At 31.3% G+C, this 17,912-nt stretch overlaps 1 protein-coding gene and 1 long non-coding RNA gene across 2 annotated transcripts; both read right to left on the minus strand.

Annotated features, from left to right (window-relative positions):
- On the minus strand, positions 571 to 4,409 carry LOC105169009 (zinc finger protein WIP2-like). Its single transcript, XM_011089269.2, has 2 exons — positions 3,709 to 4,409; positions 571 to 1,386 (listed from the first exon to the last, which is right to left on the minus strand). The coding sequence occupies exons 1-2, from the start codon at positions 4,252 to 4,254 to the stop codon at positions 871 to 873; spliced, it is 1,062 nt and encodes a 353-aa protein (XP_011087571.1). The 5' UTR covers positions 4,255 to 4,409; the 3' UTR covers positions 571 to 870.
- LOC105169019 lies at positions 11,728 to 17,755 on the minus strand. Its single transcript, XR_848376.2, has 3 exons — positions 17,400 to 17,755; positions 12,118 to 13,444; positions 11,728 to 12,036 (listed from the first exon to the last, which is right to left on the minus strand). It is a non-coding gene; the product is annotated as an uncharacterized LOC105169019 (long non-coding RNA).

Below are 17,912 nucleotides of genomic sequence, written 5' to 3' on the forward strand. Positions count from 1 at the left end.
ATAATTTATGTCATTTTAATTACAAATGGGTCTAAGATTAAGTAATAATTTATATGTATACAAATTTCTTCATTGAAGATCTGAAGTAAGTACATGATATTTTTATTAATAGATAAATATTAGTTCAGAGGATAGAAGAAATCATAATTTTCTAAAAAGTTTCCATATTCTTAACTTTTTATTAATATTACATATACATTTGAACGATACGTCTCCACAATAACATTTTTCTGAAGCCGAGGTCATCATTTTTTTGTCCGACATCACCAACTCATATCAATGAAAGCGATGGATTGTTATTTTTTGAAGAAATTAATTATAATAGATTATTAATATCAAATATCTATATCTAACAATTATATTCGAGAATTTTAATAATTCATGGGATCTATATATATATCAAAACCAAAAAGAAATAGTATTCAAGATTCCACCAAGGAATTAAAGTGGAAAAACAAAATACAAAAGCAATTAAATCAAACTTTATAATTACACTCTCAAAATTAAAAAATAATTGATATATGATTAATTAAGAGCCAAATTAATGTTAAACCCTTTAACATTAATTAACATAAACAACCACCATTGTACAATTGTAGAAAAAGATCATCTGCATGCTGGATCATTTATAATTCAATTGGAAATCTAATAATTATAATTAGATAAAAGAAGAAAAAAAAACTTTTTCTTCTCACACATTTATAACTCAAAACAAATTAACTTTCCACACACAAAATCCCAAAACAAAACCAAAAAAAAAAAAAAAAGAGGGAAAAGAAAAGATCAAACTCCTCCACTTAATTCCAACACCATGCAAGCACACACATATATATAAAAGAAAAAAAAGGAAAAAAAAAAAGAGACGGATGATCATGACATTGGAGACGGATTATCTTGATCATCATGATCACCATTGTGAAGATCAAAAATCTCAGAAGTCGATTCCTCCTCCTCCTCATCCTCCTCGTCCAGATGATCATGATTATAGTTATAAGTATCGTAATTGTTATGGGCGTGGTGTCGGTAGCCATGTCCATGGCCAAAGGCCTTAATGTGGTCTTTGAGGGACCTCTTGTGCTTGAAATCAGAGCCACAGAAGCAATACCAAATCTTGCCACAGTTCTTCTCATGGGTTCTCCAGTCGCCCTTGACGGCGAAGGGCTTGCCGCACTTCCTGCACATGAAGGGCTTGGCACCGTGCTTCCTCTTGTAGTGCGTCTGTAGGGTTCTGAAGTCTTTGAGGGGTCTGGCTCTCGGGTGCTCTATGTTGTGCTTACACCCCGCCGCGCAGCAGTAGCACGGCAGCCTCAGCATTGCTGTTGGCTGTGTGCCTCTCAGTGACTCCGGCCCTTTTCTGTATTGTGATCCATGCCCCCACATATGCATCTGCATCCATCCATCCATGCATACATTAATTAGGTAAAACACACACCTACTCCCACACACTTATATATACATGAAATTAAGCTGCAGGGATTCATTAATCAATTCATCTTGGATCGATGTAATTATTTATTTTCGGTTGGGGCGTAAGAGAATCCTAACGTTGAATATTTGAGCATATATACATATGCAAACTAAGAGGAGTTCTTGTTCAGATCAGATTTGATTTTACCGCATTGATTAGAATATATATATATATATATATATATTCATCAGTACTAACATTTACATGTAAAATATTGTATTTTGATCAGATAAAAAGTTCAATTTGGGGCTAGCTAAAAATTCTATGCAAAGGAAATAACCAAGTTTTGCACAATATTTGAGAAGTTCAATTGATGATAAAATATATAGATTGTTAGTATATGTAACATTTGAGATTTGATCAGAGTTGTTACTGAACTTTTAAATTAATTACCAATTGTTTCCACCAAGAGTTTTATTCTTTCCTAATTATATACATATTTTATCTTGATTCTTGCAGTTTAATAGACACACATTCAACTAATTATTTTTTATTAAAAAAATCATTTTAGAAGAGTCCATCTTTTGATTAAGATAAAATTTTAAAAAAACTTTGCCAAATTAAACTCATCCTGAAAAATATTGTTTGTTTAGGTTTTAGAAACTTTTTCCTTCATTGTTCTTTCGGTATGAAGATATACATGATTACTTTACTGAAAATGGTTTAAAGAAAACCAATCCTATTTTTAGTCCCAACATCCTATTTTCTCAAGCCCACGCTAGTTTTGAAATTTCAGTTCGAATTATCTATTTTAAATCATGTTGCATCTTTTATTTTATTCAATATATACACACAGTAGGTATACAAAGATCTTGCACCCAGATTCCGAGAAACATGACTTATTTAACGTTGGAGGAAAAGTACGTTGGCATAAACCATGCTTTCTTAAATTTAAATTCTCCAACTTAGTAATCCAAACACTACAGAATTCTATCACATTCTCCCACAATCTTAACCCAAAAAAATAAATAAAGTAAAACAAAAACGAAATGAATCCAAACATATCTTTTTGTCAGGAAACAAAATCAGTGTCTGCATGAGCAACAAACACAGGCAGAGGAGTGAAAGCGTGAATCCGTAACTCAATTAATGTCGCATATATAAATCATGACTTTATATTCACCAAAAAATGCAGCTAGCTGATACATGTATGTATATATCTATACATACAAAGAGTTGTACTTAATTGAATGTGTGTACATATGATAAAATTAAATAAAAAAACTGTAGATAGAAAGGCAAATAGCAGGCATTGGGGGTGCGTGTGTATGCAGTGCAGTGGGATCTTTACAATTTGCAGTTGAGTAAGTGATGAAAAAACATCTGAAAACAGCTACACCTTTGCAACTTGTCGGGGTTTTCATTTTCAACCCACATGCATTTGGCTCAGTAACAGTGTTTTGCACAGACTTTTAAGGTCTTCAACAGATTAAAGTTCAGTCCCCCCAATTGTCAAATTTATAAATTAAAGCCCCGAAGAAAAAATTTCATTTATATCCCAGAAAATTGAGAGTTTTTTAGTCATAAAATCTTGAAAAAGAAGCATATATACATATTTTTCAGGAATTGAGGCGGAATAATTAACCTAAATGGTTTTCACATTTTTGTTAGGAGCTGGTTGTGATTGACAAGAACAAGATGATGATGAGCAAAACATAGGAATGTGATTGACACTAAACATGCAGAGAAGTGACTGTTTAAATCTGAGACTCATCTTTTGTTTTTACTACCTACACATATCACTTGACTTGACAACATCATATGTAGTTATTGTTTAAGAAAATCTCACGACTTGACTTCCCCTAAAACAATATAAACAAAACGTCTTTTTTTTTTTTCATTTTTACATGAAATTAAGATATATATTAAATGTTTACCCAAAAATTTCACTAATTTTGTTTTCAATATGCAAAAAGGAACTAATTATTGCAAAACATTGATTCATGGGATTCATTATTCCAGAAATTAAAGATAATTTATTATATATATTGCTGGGAATTAAATTAACTATAACTAGCAAGGTCAATTATTCAAGATTTCCGTAATGAGTGAAACTATAAGCATATCCAAGAAAAAAAAAGATATAATTAACTAAATTGTACAAAAAATTGTTTTTTTTTTAGTAAAATTGTCTGTGCCTAGACAGGGGGTTTGGCGTTAAATTGCAGAAAAAATTGTGGAGAAGTGTGAAATATGAAAAGGTAGATAGGGTTAATTGTTGATGGAGAAATTATAATTACCTGGAGATTGTTGTATCTGTTGAAAGTCTTGGAACAAAGGTGACAAGAGAATTGAGTAGGTCCAATGAGGATTTGTGAAGGAGTGGGAATCCAGTACTGACCCATGTTGAATCTGTTCAAGGGCAGCCCTGAGAGTATATCCACACCTTCTTTCTCCACCATTGATTCTGATCCAGCAGCAGAAGCATAAGTAGAAACCCTTGATGAGGAGGAGGAGGAGGAGGGGTGGTGGTGCAGATCAGCAGAAGTAGGGGTGAGCGGAAGGCCTATTTGTAGGGCTATGCTAACATTCTCATCACTAGTACTGGTAGTAGAAGTGCATGAGGGGTGTTGGTGAATTAGGTGTAATTCTTTGGTGGTGAGAGTAAGGCTGAGGGTGTTGAGGAGAGGAAGGGGCTCCTTGGGAGGTGGCGGAGGAGGAGGAGGAGGAGGAGGGTTTGGTGGTGGGACTGATGAGTAGTGAGAGTGGAGTGGGATGAAGTTAAACCATCCAGCTGCTGCAGTGGAGAAATTATAGTGAGGAGGAGGAGGAGGAGGGTCTCTCATGATTAGGGATATCAGTGGAGGAGAGGATTCCTTTGATCTACAAGGTGATGATGGATGATGATGATGACGATGCCCTCTCTCTATTTCATTTTACTCTTTCCTTCATTACATTATTAATGTTAGCTACCTCTCTCTCACACACACACTTGTGGTCATGACCTTGTTTCTTCTGTCTCTCAATATATATACACACACACAAGAGAGAGAGAGAGAGAGAGAGAGAGAGAGAGAGAGGGTTATGAATGATGGTGAAAGAACAAAATTCTCTTTAGGAATTTGGAAATTCAAGACATTCTGGTACAGGCCAGGAGGTGATGAGACTAAAATTATGTGCAACTTATAATTAAGTCTAATTTAGTGTTTTTTTTTATTACTAAATATAATAATTTTCAAGACTTACATTAGTTTTTCAAACAATATTTACTATACCACTTCGTTTTAAAAAAAAGTAATAAAATGTGCAGATTATCATATCATAACATTAAAAACAAAGTACGAAACATATATACATAATTTCAGTACATATATAAATATTAATCATTTGCAATTAATAATGAAAAAACAAGCTAAAATTAAGAAAAGAAAAAAGAATAAAATCCCACATGCTATTATTATATTGGGACAGATTTTAAACCTAAAATCTTATGTTTGGAAGAATTCTGAGACATCCCTAACACAAAACCTCTTTTTTTGTTCCTGAATTTTTTTTTTTTGCAGTAAATAATTAGCCATTTTTCCTAAAGTGTGTAATAAAAGATCGTTTATCCCTATGTGTTAAAAAAATAATATCTTTTTGCTTATTATTTCACTTGTTATTTGTCACTATTAATTACTTTTCCACAAAAAATCATAAATTTTATTCCGATTAGTATTTCATATTCATATTTTTTAAAAATATTATAAAAATATATTTTATTTAATAATCCTCCCACTAAGTAATATAATTAGGGATTCATACGCAATAATTAAACTTGCATGATTGCAAAAAATAATTAATTTATTAATTAATTAAATTATAATATGTGAAAAAATAATATAATTAGATGATATAGCACATAAAATATAGAAAACTGAAAATATTAAATATGTGAAAGTGCAAATTTAATTATTCTTAAAATTTAAATTATTTGAAAATTCCTATTTCAACTTCAAATATACAATTTTTAAAAGTAAATTTACAAACGGTAAAGTCGAGCAATTAAGATTATTATAACAAGGGTAAATTAATCAAAAATAAAGTTTGATCTATTTACAGAAAAGCTAAAGTGGCTAAAAGCACCCTCAAGGTGCTTCTAACGTTTGGCATAAAAGTCATTTTTTTAGTCTTTTCAAAAACAGAAATTTGTATCTCAAATACTTCAAAAGACGCTTTTTTGAAACGCTGGCAAACACTCCCTACCACTACTCTTTCTACTTTAACTTCCTATTTGAGTTTCATTCATCAATTACATCTTTACTTAGACGACCACTGATCCCAAATAAATAATAAAATATATATAGAGAAAATTTTCTCTATAAATACAAAATATTAGCAACTATTTTTTTAAAAAAAAATAAACATATGATGAGTGTGTATATATACGTATGTGTTTTAACTAATTAATTAATTATTTGATCAGGGAGTTAGGTCTATATACAAGTATTTCAAGTGTTGAACATCAATCTCATCCAGCATTGTTTTGGAGAACGTGTAGAGAGAGTATTGGTTCATGTGTAGAACATCAATCACACATATATATATATATATATATATTAATCTGGGATTTAACTATTGTTAAGGTTGGAATAATCAAACATTAGTCAAAAGTCAATTTCCCATGATCAGAGGATTTCTCATCAATTCATAAACTCTTCCCCATGCTCCACTACATTCCCTTTCTTTTTTATTTTTTATTTAATTTTTCAGAAAATTAATTAATTATATGTATATTTCCCCTTTTTTAAATATGGAGTGGCAAATAAAGAGACAAATTCAAATGGAAAATAATTAGGGTTGAGAGTAACAAGTCAACAACTCATCACCCCAATGTCTCCATCTCCCTCCACTTCATTTAATCAATTCACAACTACAATTTTCGAAGCCATCAAATTAAGCTAAAATCCATATTAATTAATTTTTCTATTTTTTATAACAGAGTGTATATTATCATTTTATATACTTTAAAGAGTAAACAAGAAATTTTGATCGGACTCCAATTGAAGTGAACAATACCTTACTAATTAGGGTGTTCGATTGTGATAAATAAGTGTACGTCACATCAATATTCGAAACTCTGATGTGCCATGTGGCTAAAATTGAACTTTTCTAAATATTACCAAAAGTAATAAAAAATAACATATTAACGATCACAAAATATTAAGTAATAATTTTAAAATATTATTACTAAAAGTATATATGTAATAATTATTGTGATGACAAAATACTCTTATCGTTCATTAAGTAAAAAGTTGATAATAAGTATACTTAATTATCACTTAATTCATAATAGGATCATAAAATCTAATTAACCTTTACCGACTTAAATTACAGCATAAGATATTTATAAATTAATTGATTAAAATTGGATGTGTCCTCAGTCTGATAAAATCATAGTATTGGAAGGGCTGTGGCATTGAGTGGAATGTGATATACGTAGGTAGTGTCGGGGATTGATGGGCAGAGAGAATGGGACATTAATTAATATTTACATATATGCAACAATTAATTAATGCATCATCTCATCACAATTTTGGCTTCTTCCTAATTCATTTATGACTATGGAATATATAGTGCATGCAATTCTACCAATTCTATATTACTAGTGATCGTGGCACGTTATTTTTTTATGTACATATATATAATAAATTAATATATTTATAGGTAGTACTATCAATTATACGGTCGAACAAATTAATATGAAAATTTAAAGTTTTTATCATATCAGTTAATCAATATTTTTTATGATTGAAGCATTTTCATAATTGCGATCTGGTAATTATTTCTCGAATTTTTTTTTTACCCAGATCAGATTTGACCAAATCCAATCAATTACACAGCAAGCGTGATACACTTATTATATAATTGATCAATCTTTCTGTATAGCAATTACATAGTTATAAATATGTTACATTAATTTTATAATTGATTCATATCTCATCAAATTTGATTTGAATTATGAATTTTGCTGTTTTCCAGACCACTCAATTTTGAGTTTCGCCCATGCGCAAATAGTATAGATATTTTAAAGAAGTAAATTGATGGCAAGCACAATTTTTAAGCAATGGTGGAACCCAATCCAAGTAATTGGAGGATATATGTTTATATATATGTTTGAGTGGACTTGATAGGACATCCTAGTACATAATTCAGAATCCCAACGTTGTACCTATATATATATACAATTTTGAATGAGGACCTATACTCTAACTAGGTAGACCATTTTTGGTATTGCACGTAGAATAGTACTGCTAATTTTATATTTATACTAATTTTTATTTCATGTTTTATATCTAATTTTTACATCATGTTATTCTTATGTACATATAATGAATAAATTTTTAAAAATAATATTATAAAAAATTATAAATATATAAATTAATATATTATATTAAAAATAAAAATGAAAGAAAGAAAGAAAGAAAAACTAATTTGTCAAATAATGTAAAGTTTAAAAAATTAAATAAATTCGTTGTGTTATCAATTGAAGGACATTTTGAATTTACAAAAAATTAGTGGGTCGGTGTCATTAATCGCCGTTTGTGAGTATGAAATATCTTTTCTTTTTGTATGATATAAATTAAACACTTGAATTAATCATTTTAACTAATTAAATTTTGTACGCAGAAATACAATTTTCAGATTACTCACAAAATAAATATATATATAATATATACACACATACATACACATCGTGAATTTGAATTTGAAAAGAGTGGTGTGTGTATATATATATATATATGTATAGTGGCGAAATTGGTGAAATTATCGGAGTTTGAACATTATTAAATAATTGCATTTAGATTTGAGCTTAAGTTAATTCTCATGGGAAGCAACAAAGGAGAGTTTGTAATAATTTATAACAGTACTTACACCACATAAAAGACAATGGAAATTGCAATCTCATTTATTATCTTCCCATGTTCTGAAATTCGGACATCAAATATTTGAGGTTTTTTTTTTTTGTTTCTCCAGATGAGATTTAATTTCAACAAACAAGAACATATAATATTAGTGGTCGTGACGTTCAGATTTCACAGTACAAAAGTTGTGATTTCGAATTCCTTAGATATAAGTACTTAATTTCATCTACTATTAATAATAACATACTATATTTTTATTTATTTTGAATTTGATTGTTGATTTAAAAATATTAAGCTTTTAAACAATAATAATAATAATAACTTACAATATAAGTGGTAGCATATTAAGTGATAATTCCAAACTATTATCAAAGATATATACTAAAGTAACAATAATTTTAATTTGATCACAATATAGTTATTGGTGATAAGAATTGCGCATAAAATTATCAGTACATAATTAAGTCAGTGATGCATTTCACAAAAAGAGAAATTGAATTTTTCTCAACTCACACAACAACAACAAAAAAGAAATTGAATTGTTTTAATTCAGTGACAAATCTATACTATTTACCACGATCAAATAAAATTAATACGAAAACTTAAACTTTGAGATCTCGATTAATCAATATTTTCATGATTTTTAGCTGTGGTTAACGTTTTGACCTCAATAGGTGGCTGGTTTATACTTAGAAAAAGCAATAAATCAGATGAAGAACTGAACTGAATTAAAACTCTTGTTTGACCTTTATACTTTATTGCAATTAAGTCGTCGAAATTGGCAATAATTATTAATGTAAGAATTTTGAAGGATTTAGGTGGTCAATAATATTATTTAATGATATTTTGGTAATTGCAACTATTAATTAAGACTAATATATATATATTATTGGCAGGGGAAAAATAAAAAAACAAAGTGGAACTTGAAAAACAGTGTCAATGCTTTGACTGGCAGTCGTGATATGGACGTTTCCAAGAATGCACGAGTGTGTGTTGTGTGTGTTTTTCTATGCATTTAAACTATGTCCAAAGTCTCCAGATTTACATAAATTCGAGGATGCTGATGATCTCGATCCAAACCCTCCAATTTTAGGAATTCTAGATCATCACTTCATTTCCCACTTTACCCCCCCATTATTAATGAACAAAACTCAGATTATAATAATTATTATTAATTATATGTATTAACTTGTGATGATAATCTTTGTTATTTCATATTAATTAATGGTTTTTGTCAATTTATTAGTAATGAAAAAACTTGTGCATAAATTGTTACTATATATTAATAATTAATAACAAAACATTATCCACGTCGTTCATGATTTTTGGCACATGTATAATTAATAGCAATTCAAGATTAATAGTAAATGTAATTGTCGTTTTAATTTAATTATTACTAAATCTTAAATCATCTGATGATAATCCTCTTGAAAATCTCTCCCAGTCCTCATCCTTCAAGCTGTGTGGCGAAGCCAGAAATTTGGCCTAGTCTTATCAAGATTTAATTAATTAGTTTGATAAATAAAAATATTAAATTCATGGAACAAATATATTACTATAATAATCGTTGAAATTAAGTACGTACAATGAAATTAGCTTTAGAGATGAATTTTTCCGTCTATGATACTCTTTTTTCTTCTACTGACGATGGGTAGGTTGAAATTTATAATTTTTTATCAGTTTCTTAATAATAAGTTTATCCATTGATTTCTTGAAAACCAAAACTTGCATTTATATAATCATTTTAAAAAATAAAAAATCATGATTAATTTTTATATCTAAGCTTATTTATTTGTCCTGCAAATTCTAAAATGATCCTAAAATCCAAAAGTTTTAATAAAAAGTGTTTATGTAATTAGACTTATCCAATCATCCATAACGAGTGTCAATGTATTTTTTCCTTAAGAAGTAATATTAAATATATTAGGTAAATTATAAAAGAGCTCTATGAGGTTTGTTATAGTTATAAATATTCTTTCATTATTTAAAAAATTATAAATACCTCTAAATTAACGGCTTTCTAACAAACACCCCCTATAATGAGCTATATTTATTAGACGGTCATTAATTTCTAAAAGTATTTGTAATTTTTCAGACTGTGAGAAAAAATTTATAAATTGTAATTATGATAAGTAAAAAAAAAAAAAAAAACTCCTAGTAATTTGCAAATATATTATTCAAACTCATCTTGCCAAAGCTAACAAAACCAAGATCAAAATAACTGCAAAAACAAGCTTTTATCGCATTCCTTCTCTCCAGTTCCTATCTAAATTATTCACTACATATATATATGCTGCATTAATTCAAACAGGAAAACTCCTAAACTGATTCCATGTTGCAGGAAATTAGCATGCAATTGGTGAAAGGAGAGGTGGGCAAGACTCATCAGTTTTCAGAATAGATGGGGACTTATGATCAGGACTCCACAAAATACCCTTTTCTTTTCTGATCATCATCATCAATCATGATGCTTACAGATTCTAAAATGAACATTGTACTACTATACCAATGTATAAAGACACAGTCCAAACCCTTTTTTTTTTTAAAAAAAAAGGGTATTTTTGGAGAAAGAAAAAAAAATATTTATATTGCAATGATTAGAAGTAACTGTTGAGATAGAAAGATGATGTCATCCAGACTTTATTGGCATTTGCTACTTTGCCTACTGCTGCCTGCATGATAGTGATATATGCCTCCTCCTCTACCATTTCTACCCTTCTCTACCCCCCACCCCCCCCAACCCACAGTGCACATATAGTGTGCTTGTATGTATATATATGCTTGTATATATAACCACTGGTTTTTTCTCCATATATCCCTGTCCATGAGTTATGTATCTACAGTATTTGGAACCATTCCAAATGAAGTACACATGAAGAACTATTGGTACTGTTCTAATTTAGAAGTATTTGGTGATTTCTACCACCAATCCATTTAGTTTGTTAATTTAGATAGAATATTGTTATACTCATAATACAATTTTAAATTCTTATCAAGACATTCTGGTTTTTGGGTGATTTTCATATGATTAAAGCTTAATTCTTTACAATAATAAATCGGCTATAAAGACCAGCACAAAGTACAGGCACAATCCTCCCTTATAGGTATGTAGAGTGTGTCGCTACTTTCCTAATTTGTAATGAAAAAATAAAAAATTAAAATCTTGATGATTTCTGTACATTCATATTTCTTCCTGCAACATATATATGCTGTTTTTCATGAAAACAGATGTTAAACATAGATACTTAAGACTGTCAACATACATACATACAGAGAAAATAAATTTGTAACTATAAAATTACAGAAAACAAATAATTTAATAGTAATTTAGGTCGAAGTCAAATGTAACTGAAATCATACTTTTCATCAGGGATTGACTGACTGAAGTTGTAAATTTTCATTATAGTTGTCGGCATGTAAAATGTACTGTACTGTGTGTAATTATGTTCCATCAGGTTCTCACAGTTGCATCTACCTCAACTAGTTTAACATTAGCTGTAAACATTTCTCAGAACTCATAAATCAATCCATAATTTGGATCTGCAAAATCAATACTCAAGATTCTGCAAGAATCATACAGTACTTGCACTGATGATTCTTCAGGTAGTTGCAAGCAACAGTCCAACATTTACAGTAATTTCTTGTGAGGAAATAAAAATTAATTAAAAAGGACCTTGTTAAATTTCACAAATCTGGATATTTAATGTGTAAAGCCTGAAACACCTGTGACGACGACCAATCACAAGTAAGTTAATGAACATTTCATTACACTATAATAATAATCAGAGAATCCACAAGAGAAACCTGCAGTTTCTGTGCATTTTTCTGGAATGTAATGATCACTCCATGCCCTGAAGTCATCCAGTGGCAATAACGAAAACTTAGAGAAAGTTTTTTTTCTTTCTTTCCTGCACCAAAATAAGGGCATGTGAGATGGACCAGACCACATTAATCTTCCCCATATTTGGTTAAAGTCCCTGCCTCAATCCTGCAACCTCATATGCTACAGTTATTGCCTTCTTTTGGACAAACAATCTACAAAATTTGGTGTGAAAGGTACAGGTTGCCTTTACAATGTGAATGGAAATCACCAGAAGCGATAACCATGCACAATTTAAGGCACCAATCTAACACAGCCCCACTCATTAAAATGCAAATATTCTGTGGATTATGTGTTCATTCAGATCCGAATTGCGAGAGTTTATTTTGTTTAAGTGAACAAAAAGAAGGGTACTTATAAAGTCACTGACATCATGTAGGAGACATGTGATGAGTGCAAGGGAAGATGGAAGATGAAAGATGAAACTGTTTTATTTGGACAGAACCACACTCTAGATGACACCACTTTCTGAGAAAAGAAAAAAGACAAAAACGAAAGGGGTCGGCAACTGCAGTCTCAATAAAACGAGCAACCCCGTTAAAGGGTTATCACAAAGTGAGTGAGGCAGAAAATAGACCACTCAATGAGCATGGGTACGATGCTGAAAACGATGGCTTCCACGAGCTTCGAGGTCATTTGAGCATTTTGTGGGTAGCCAAGAGCCACCAGCAAATTGAAACCAAGCAAAGAGTACATCATGGCAAGAATAGATGATATGGTGGATCTCTATGGAATATGGATCTGCTCGCATGTTGTATCCATCACACTTCATGAACAGTCCTAAAGTAGTATTTCTATCTTTCTGTGGTACTTAATGGAACAAGTGTGTCCAAATCACTTGCCTTCCCATGAAGCTGATCTACTTGAAACAAACACCCAGTGGATTAAGGTCTGGAGCTAAAGGCAAGGTGCAATAAGTTCTACTTTGTTTGCCATTCGACACGTTGAGTTGGCCCAGTAAAGATAATCCCGGAAATCTTGCAAGAAATGGACATTGCCTGAAAGAGATTACTTGGTTCTTGAAGCTCATGAGGCAAGACTCCAATAACAAATGCTAAAAAACAAGCTATCCCACTCTTAGCCAACTTGGCAGGTCATGATAAGGGAAACCATTAAAACCATTTTGAACCCAAAAAGGTACAGGGTACCTAACTTTACAAAGGTGCGCATGTGGTCTGGTTTCCTTAATGGTGAGATACATGGGAAGGAAACATCGAGTATTTCATCATACAACCATCACCAGTTAACCATCTGCAACAATTGGGGAAGCAAATAAATTAAGATAATCATACAAACAAACTGGAGAAATTTTGATGAATGAATTCAACAATAGTCCTCAAGAGATCAATCTCTTTTTGTCTGAATTTTGTTAAATCCCAAAACTTTTCAATGTGAATTTAAAGTACCTCAAACTTCCTAAGACAACGAGTTGACTCAAATAGCTGGAAGGGTTCTTCAAAAATTTCATGGCAAAAATGACATGAGAACTATTTAAATGGTGAGATACACGGGAAGGAAACATTGAGTATTTCATCATACAACCATCACCAAGCATGTCTAGAAACTGTAACAAGAGAATTAGAATTTTATGCTTACAAAGACCAAACTGACTCAAGTTATGTGCAATAAACATCAAGCATAATCAAAGAATGCCCCAGGGGGCGGCGGGGGTCTGTAACAATTGGGGAAGCAAATATATTTAAGAAATCAATACAAACAAACTTGGAGAAATTTTGATAAATGAATTCAACAATAGTCCTCAAGAGATCAATCTCTTTTTGTTTGAATTTTGTGAAATCTCAAAAATTTTCAACATGAAATTAAAGTAACTCAAATTTCCTAAGACAACCAATTGACTCAATGATCTGGAAGGGTTCTTCAAAAATTTCATGGCAAAAATCACATAAGAACTATTTAAATGGCAAAATTAGTGGAATGATATGTCACCATAGTTTTGAACTCTCTTTGTAGCTCTCTCTTTCTCATAGAATTATATCCTACTGCTACATCGATCGATGTAACCAAACCAAAGGAAAAACCTAAATATCTGAGTTGATTTCTGATTCTATTATTCTTTATAAGATGTTGGGATCTCTCTGAATTTTGAATATCAGCTAGTGTAGTTTAATAGCAATCATCAGAATTATCTAGAGTATGTCAGCATAATAAAAAAAATAACAATCAATCTCCATAATGGATCTTTAGGTACTGAATGGTTCTAAGAGCTTAATGAAAAAGTTTATTAGTTTCTCAGCTCCTCTGTTTGACCAAGCCATCCACCAATAAAAGAAAAAACTGGAAAGAAACATATTGTATTAACATGCAGTATTATGTATAACCAAGATATACAACAAAGTTTGAGTCATCGGAGCATCTTTTATCCAGACATGTACATGATAACCCATGTTGGCAGACAATTCTCAACTGTGTGCATGTGTCAGAAACTAAGATAAGGTCAATTCAAAATTTACAAGCACCCATACACACACACGCACAACCAGCATCTTGCATTTAGCAAATTCATGTATCCAGAAGACATATTGACCACAGTGAGCCACTCAGTGGCTCTAGATTTTAATCAAAGCATTAGGTTTTGTCCTAGACTCCTATAAGAAAAGTCCAACTTATCCTAATAAACAAAGCACCACTCAAACTTAAAGAAATGTAGGGATGCAAATCAGAAAGGCCTACAAATTCCATTGGAGTCAACCATACAGAAAATACTCCTAGTTTAAGAAATGAATGTTTGTGGCCTTTGACTGGTATTTAAAAGACTTAAGATTCCTGAGATATTCTATTTTCCATGTGACTTCAAGTTTGAAATGGAAGAAAATCAAGAGATGGTAAAAAACAAAAGGAAAGAAAGGAAGATGAACTCACATGCAAGAGGAACAGACATTTCTAAGGATTCTTCAGTATGAGAGATTGCTCCTAAACCATAACAATTTTATGCGTGCTTGAGTGCAGAAAAAGAGATGAGCCATTGGATTAAATTTGGAATGACATGAAGGGTCCACTAGGATTTAACCAAGAAACAAAGGGAGGAAGTGATAAAGAAATTTTTACTACATTATCCTAAAAAATGGCCATCCTTTTAAGTAAGTACTTTCTAAGTTCCAAGTGTCGATAAAAGAGAGTCTGAACCTTGACATCAGAAGGTATGTTCAGCTTCCTACTGCTATTTAATTTGGACAACAGTGTTGGCTAATATACAAGAAACCACCATCTGGATTAATTTACTTCAGTTCTGCCCTCATTATTGTTATTATTCAGTTTATGAGATAATGCAAGTTCAATTGTTTCTCATGTTGATGAATCCACTATGTTTGGTTTCATTTTTAATTTGTTTTGGTGTGTTCTGTGGAGATAGAGAGAGAAAAACAAAGATACATAACTATGTGTTAGAAATAAGGTTTATGTATGGATTTGTTTTTGGAGATAATATAAAATAAATATGGTATGTTTTATGTTGTTTAGTGGAAGATAAAAACTACTATTCATTGTCAAATAATGTCTCTTTTATATATATTTATATATATGTATGAGTATGTATATAATTTTTTTAGTTGTAGAGCCTATAATTAGTGTAAACTTATTTTGACCAAAAACAAATGAAGCACTGTTTCAAAACACCACCAAAACTTCCAAAACAAATCAAGGCAAATATTTACCATGTTTTGGCCCATCTCGAAAATGGCAAAAATGAAACCAAACACTATGATTGTTTTTCTGTATACCCAAACTCTAAGCCATGGATTGAGGCACCAAAAGTTCTAATTTTGTTTCAGCAAGTTTCTGAAACCGTCCATAGGAGTCTCCTTCCTCCCTCAGCAGATTTAATGTATTCCCCGCAGAAAATATATATAACAGAATAAAAGCAAATTGTCGGAACACACGTAAATGCCTCAGCCCCTCCTTTTGTCACCCTAAAAAGGAGTAGCAATGAAAGCCCCCAATATTTAATAACAGAGCAAAAGAAGATTGCAAATTTCCAGTAGAAGAGTGAAAGGTCAAATCTCTAAAGATGCAGAACTGATATGCCTAGTGGAAAATATGTTTAGGATATGTCAGCAAGAAAAGTGAAATGTAGAAGCCAGGAAGCAAAATTGTCAAGAGATAAAAGAAACACAAAGAAGTCTTCAAGGTTCTAAGTTTGAGATTGGGAGGCAACTGAAATATTCAAACATGTTGAATCTTCCTTAGAAAATCAAAACACTTTGAAGACAGGAATATAGAATGGTATAAAACTTTCTAGAGCGATAAAACACCAGAGACCATTTAATGGCCTTTTGACAGAGATATGCTAACATTCTACGAGCATTGTTGCGAAATGTTACTTCTATTACAAGCACACTGGTGCAGGTTTTAATTCTAAGGTCTATGATTAACATTTCCTGGATACCAGTTGAACTTAGAGTGTATAATATATCTGAAAAATGGTCAAATATCTACACATGTGAAAGAACATAACTCTAATACACTTCAAGAATACGGCATAGTGAAGATGCTGGGCATCCAAGACCTTAAGGATTTCAATATAAAACATGTGAAGAGAAAAAAGTCTTAAGGCAGAAAGATGACATGACGTGCAATTAAATGAAACATTTGGTAAACGAATTGGAGTTTGTTTTCCACTCATCAAACTGGTTATAACGGGTGATCCTTCAAGAATAAGATCTTCAGCTAAAGATAATAACATGAATAAGCTCTCGGTCTAGAAAATTAAGGATAGGCCAACGTCAGGAAATTTGACTATTTCCTTAGAAAACCAACAGGATGATAGCAACTGGCACTTCTTGTGAGGAAAAAAACATTCAATTTCATTTTGGAGTGGCATTTAGACAGAATAAGGATTTACAACGCCAATGAGAAAGGAACCGAGAAACCCTTTCACAAAAATCACAAGATTTATAACTTAAATAGTCGAAACAAGAACAAGAGCTACTACTCAGTGGCAAATAAATATGGAAGGCGTTTAACAACAGATAATAGAACATTAAACCAACTCATGCACTTGGAAACAATAAACAGGACAAAAACAACCAAATTAACCTGCAACAATCACAGAATTACTCCACTAATTCTAAACAACCATGAGGATATGATGATGAGTAGTTAAAAAGCATGTCCAGAAAGCCGGTCATAAGCATACGATCACGAATGCCATCTATTTGATCAAAGTACTGAATGTAGGAGAGGAAATTACCTCATTTCATACAGAAAAATTCAAGCTATAGCATTGTCGTCTGCCAATGAAATGCCTCGCCATCGTTCTTGGGATTGGAGGGATTCAGGCGCATCAAAGAGAGGGAATAGGGAATACCCAATACGTAGTATGAACTTGAAATATCAATTTTTGCTCATATATCATATTTATATTGGTGTTCGTTGAGTACCGTAAATTTCTTCAAGCTATAAGTGTACTAAAGTTTGGATGAATTTGAAGATATCTAAAATTTTAATTCCAATGTTAGAAAACGTTAATACTTACATACAAATGATCGTAAATTCTAAATAAAACTTTGGTTTTTCTTCGTTTTCTTCTTCCGATTTTGACTATTGGAAGATCTATGAAGCTACTAATAATGATTTATTTATTTCAATAGTAGTTATTATTGATTAGTTATAAAATTTTGCTATATTTCAAGTGGTAGAACCCTAAAACAACTATCATTTGTTGGCAATACATGTATACCACCTAAACTACCCTCAATTGTCA

Source organism: Sesamum indicum, linkage group LG1 (assembly GCF_000512975.1).
Source record: "Sesamum indicum cultivar Zhongzhi No. 13 linkage group LG1, S_indicum_v1.0, whole genome shotgun sequence".
Taxonomy (NCBI): Eukaryota; Viridiplantae; Streptophyta; class Magnoliopsida; order Lamiales; family Pedaliaceae; genus Sesamum; species Sesamum indicum.

Coding starts and splice junctions, on each gene's coding strand:
- LOC105169009 (XM_011089269.2), bottom strand. CDS start 4,254: ATGAGAGACCCTCCTCCTCCTCCTCCTCACTATAATTTCTCCACTGCA. Junction 1,387..3,708: donor ACAGATACAACAATCTCCAG/GTAATTATAATT, acceptor GGATGGATGCAG/ATGCATATGTGGGGGCATGG.